Here is a 5,336-nt window from a genome sequence, read left to right as displayed (position 1 = left end):
GAGACTCTGTCTCAAAAAACAAAAACAAAAACAAAAACAAAAACAAAAAAACTCAAAAAAAAAAACCAAAGAGATGTTTTGAAGAACATCCTTCTTACATATTGGAAAGCAGCTAAGCTATTTGTAGTAACACTGGAAGAACTGCTACCAGCACTTGAGTACTCAGCAGGACCAACTGGTCACAGATACCCTTTTCATTGGGAAGGAGAGAGAAATATCTAACAAAAGGAGACAGAACCTCTAAAATCTTTTAGCGATCAGGTAATCGAATATTTCAGATACACCCCAAAAGCCCTCGAGGGTGCCAGTGTGTCATTGCAACTCGATCAATCCTAACAAGGACCCTAAAAGAATTAAATGGTAACTAATATATTATGTATCAACATGTTAATTAAATATAGCACATATATTATTGCCTGTTAAATATAATCAGTTCCTGGTCTAGCATTCCTGGCTGCTCAGTGGGCGTAAGGGACACACAGCTGCACCTTTCTCAAGGTTCATTATCTGTGGGAAATCCAGAGAGGGCGAGGCAGAAAAGCATCCACACACCTGCACCTGCCAGGGTCAGTACAGTCACAGAGGTGCACAGAGCTCCAGGGAGCCCGGGGCTGGGAGATGAAATTCTTCCTACGCTAACTATAACAGAAGAGCACTTGACACGCAGACACCCACTTACTTAAGGTACAAACCCGCAGTGTTGTTTTTTTTTTTTTAAGTTTTCGGATACATGTGCAGGATGTGCAGGTTTGTTACATAGGTAAATGTGTTGTTACATAGCAAACCATTGTGGTTTGCTGCACCTGTCAGCCCGTGGCCTAGGCATCAAGCCCCGCATGCGTTAGGTATTGATCCTGATGCTTTCCCGCCCCCCACCACCCCATCCCCAACAGGCTCCAGTGTGTGTTGTTCCCCTCCCTGTGTCCATGTGCTCTCATTGTTCAGCTCCCACTTATAAGTAAGAATATGCGGTGTTTGGTTTTCTGTTTCTGTGTGTGTTTGCTGAGGATAATGGCTTCCAGCTCCATCCATGTCCCTGCAAAGGACATGATCTCATTTCTTTTAATGGCCGCCTAGTATTCCGTGGTGTGTATGTACCACATTTTCTACCACCGATGAAACCCTCAGTATTGACAAAAACTGGCCTACCTAGAGTAAGAAATTCCTCGGTGGCAGGAAAGCAAATGTTCTGCATGAAGTTGCAAGTAGGAAATGTTGGTTTAGTGAAAAAAACCCAGCCCTTTGCTAACCCTCTTCTATTCCAAAGCAAATCTGGATTCGAAGAAAACTTCCAGAGGACCATTATGTAGAACATGCACTCTTAAAATGTATGAAGATGCTGGCCTCAAATGAAGCCTTACTTTCAAAGGTGACATTGAAGGCTGCCTCAGTGTAACTTCATCTCCCTCAAATAGAACCCCCTCCTTTTTTTTTTATGAGACAGAGTCTTGCTCTGTGGCCCAGGCTGGAGTGCAGTGGCACGATCTCGACTCACTGCAACCTCCACCTCCTGGGTTTACACCATTCTCCTGCCTCAGCCTCCCGAGTAGCAGGGACTACAGGCACCCACCACCATGCCCGGCTAATTTTTTTGTATCTTTAGTAGAGATGGGGTTTCACCGTGTTAGCCAGGATGGTCTTGATCTCCTGACCTCGTGATCCACCCACCTTGGCCTCTTAAAGTGCTGGGATTACAGGTGTGAGCCAATGCACCCGGCCGAATAGAACCCTTTTTAACACACTTCGCAGTAAAATCAAATGGCTAACAAAAAAATGCCTGTGTTTGTTCAGCAAGTAAATGTGAACCCAAAAGACAAACCAGAAACCACAGTAACAGCCTCATCACTAACAAAGGAACAAAGAGCCTCGGATCGCAGAACAAAGACCTCAGGGGCCTGTATTTTTTTCTGTGAGTAGCCATCAGGGTATGGGGTAGATATTCTGAGGTTTTCCTTTTTTTTTCTTTTTTTTTTTGAGATGGACTCTTATTCTTTTTGCCCAGGCTGGAGTATAGTGGCGCGATCTCGGCTCACTGCAACCTCCGCCTCCCGGGTTCAAACGATTCTCCTGCCTCAGCCTCCTGAGTAGCTGGGATCACAGGCGCCTGCCACTATGCCCAGCTAATTTTGTTTTGTATTTTTAGTAGAGACTGAGTTTCACCATGTTGGCCAGGCTGGTCTCGAACTCCTGACCTCAGGGATCCACCTGCCTCAGCCTCCCAAAGTGCTGGGATTACAGATGTGAGCCACCGTGCCCGGCCCATATTTTTATTTTATAGGACAGTCCTGATAAGTAAGGCTATCTTTTTTCTGTCTACCACCATAGTTTGCTAACCAATCAGAAGGCAGGTGCTGAGACAGTAACAACCAGCTGAAAGCTGCGGAGGACTGCCGGGACTTCCACAGAGCTCGACAAGTGGGATCACAGTCATCACCAGCCACTGAGAAGAGTGTCCCCTACCCACAGAGTGCAAGTTTAGAATCCAAATTTCCTTTCTCTTTTTTTTTTTTGAGACAGAGTCTCACTCTGTCCCCCAGGCTGGAGTGCAGTGGCACAATCTCAGCTCACTGCAACCTCTGCCTCCCAGGTTCAAGCAATTCTCGTGTCTCAGCCTCCTGAGTAGCTGGGATTACAGGCATGCACCACCACACCCACTAATTTTTTTATGTTTAGTAGAGGCGAGGTTTCACTATGTTGGCCAGGCTGGTCTTGAACTCCTGACCTCAAGTGATCCGCCCACCTTGGCATCCTAAAGTGCTGGGATTACAGGCATGAGCCACCGCGCCCAGCCAGAATCCCAATTTTCAATAAAGGTCTCCACTAACAAGGAAGCAAAGTCACTTAATTCAGCTTGATTTTAAAAAATCATGTTTTACAATATTATTTTGTGCAACTACTAGATGATGGATAGCCAGATTTTACACACACACACCCCCACACATACTTTTTTTCCCCCCAGAGATTGGGTCTAGATCTGTCATCCAGGCTGGAGTGTAGTGGCATGATCATAGCTCACTGCAGTCTCAAACTCCTAGGTTCAAGTAATCCTCCTGTCTTAGCCTCCAAGTACAGCCACAGGCCACCACACCTGACTAATTTCCTCCTTTTTTTTTTTTTTTTTTTGAGACAAGAGTTTTGCTGTGTAGCCCAGGCTGGAGTACAATGGCATGATTTTAGCTCACTGCAACCTCCACCTCCCAGGTTCAAGCAATTCTACTGCCTCAGTCTCCTGAGTAGCTGGGATTACAAGTGCCTGCCACCAAGCATGGCTAATTTTTTTGTCTTTTTAGTAGAGACAGGGTTTCCATGTTGGCCAGGCTGGTCTTGAACTCCTGACCTTGTGATCCACTTGCCTCAGCTTCCCAAAGTGCTGGGATTACAGGCATGAGCCACTGCGCCTGGCCCCTAAATAAATACTGAGATGATTTCTGCCTCCATGATGTTACTTAATCTCTCATCAACACTTATATGTGGTTTTTCAGTATCATTTCACTTGTCCTTTGTGGAGGTTTTTGTTGCCATTTCTCAGTGCATTTGATTTCACATAGGCAGAGTGCCGAGATTTTGACGGGTGGGAAGTCCTTTTGATTCATCTTATGTCTTGTTGGTGTCAGAAAAGGGTAAAAAGGGTCAATTCACTGAAATTGGATGTATTCAACATGGCATGAAAATGATGAGTTTAGGCACAATGATCTAGTAAAGGTGCTAAATGCAGGCAGTATTTAAATATTAATTTGTGTAAAAGATTTTTCTAAAAATTATCTATGTATAATGCTTTATTATTATAATTTTTTTTGATGGAGTATTGCTCTCGTCGCCTAGGATGGAGTGCAATGGTGCCATCTTAGCTCACTGCAACCTCCACCTACCCAGTTCAAGTGATTCTCTTGCCTCAGCCTCCCAAGTAGCTGGGATTACAGGTGCGCGCCACCATGCCCAGCTAATTTTTGTATTTTTAGTAGAGATGGGGTTTCACCATGTTGGCCAGGCTAGTCTCAAACTCCTGACCTCAAGTGACCCGCCGCCTCGCCCTCCCACAGTGCTGGGATTACAGGTGTGAGCCACTGCGCCCGGTCTGTATAATGTTTTCATTAGGGTATCTCCCCACCCATCTTTAAGTTTAACAAATGGGAAAATAATCTTACCAGTCATGGGTTGTTGCCCCAGCTCTGGTGCAGCTTCGGGCAGGTTCTCTGTGAGGTGGCTGATATCCGGATGGGACAGAGCACTGGCTAGTTCACAGTTGGTAGGGACACAAGCATCTCCAGTGGTCAGCTTTCCCAGAGATTCCTGGCAAACAATGACAACCACAAGCTACTTGAAACAGCTTTCAGGCTTTCTGCATTGTGAGCTCATATACAGAGAGCAGAGCTAGTTTAGGAAAAGGCAAAGGGGCCCTGGACTAGGAGGCAGCAGATCCAAACTGTGAGTTTAAGGTCTGCTAGGAATTAAATGGTCTTATCATTCTTCCCCAAGCCTCCATTTTTTCAACTCTAAAATGGGGATAAAACATTCCCAGTCTTACTCATAGAGGTTAAAAGAAGACGGTTAAATGAGAACAATTATAAAAACAGCACATATAAGGCTAGACAGAGGGGTAAGGTATTGTTATTATATTGCATAGAGATATCCAAGACTATAAAACGAACTCCTTAGTTTGGCAGTGAGGGAATGAATGAATCTGGATAAACAAAATTGACATTTCATATTTCAAGACTTCACTTTGGCTAAGGGTCCATTACTTTCTCTTCCTTTCTTCTACCTAACATCTAATGCAATAAGATTCTAAAACTAACAGTTAAATCAGATTCATGTGAAACTTATCCATTGTGAGTCATAAAGTGGCCCAAAGGTGGCAGCAGAGCACAGAGGTGAAAGGGATAATGTGTCTTTCAGCAGCTTTGGTAAGAAATCATTTCATAAAACGTCAGTTACCAGTGAAGGGAAACCTACATAGGGTTTAACTCAGTTCATTTTCTATGTATTAGTAACACAAATGTAACATAAAAACAGAGGAGTTTCAGAACTAGACAGAGGTGGTGGGTCATATTGCATTGTGAATGTACTAAGTGCCACTGAATTGTGCATTTCAAAAGGGTTAATTTCATGTTATATGAATTTCACTTCAATTTAAATCAAGTAGTAAATAAAAACAGAATACAACTCATTTACCAAAAGAGGAAGGTTTTTTCTTCCAATATTTGAGGATATATACTTTATCGCAATTCATTCTATTTTCTTTCTCAGATATAAATAAAATCAAATTTTGTAACTAAAATTTTTATGAGAAAGATTAGTCTTGTGTACAAGTTTCAAATGCTGCTCAACAGTTCTGA

General features: G+C 43.5%; 1 protein-coding gene across 1 annotated transcript in view; it reads right to left on the bottom strand.

Annotated features, from left to right (window-relative positions):
- Window positions 1-5,336, bottom strand: part of PDZD2 (PDZ domain containing 2) — a 386,629-nt gene that overhangs the window by 39,863 nt on the left and 341,430 nt on the right. The window contains exon 19 of the mRNA XM_011980798.1: window positions 4,146-4,290. Within this exon, the coding sequence (XP_011836188.1) occupies window positions 4,146-4,290 (145 nt within the window). The remainder of the gene's footprint in view (window positions 1-4,145; window positions 4,291-5,336) is intronic.

This window comes from Mandrillus leucophaeus, unplaced genomic scaffold (assembly GCF_000951045.1).
Source record: "Mandrillus leucophaeus isolate KB7577 unplaced genomic scaffold, Mleu.le_1.0 Scaffold218, whole genome shotgun sequence".
Taxonomy (NCBI): domain Eukaryota; kingdom Metazoa; phylum Chordata; class Mammalia; order Primates; family Cercopithecidae; genus Mandrillus; species Mandrillus leucophaeus.
This window is presented reverse-complemented; position numbering and strand designations above follow the sequence as displayed.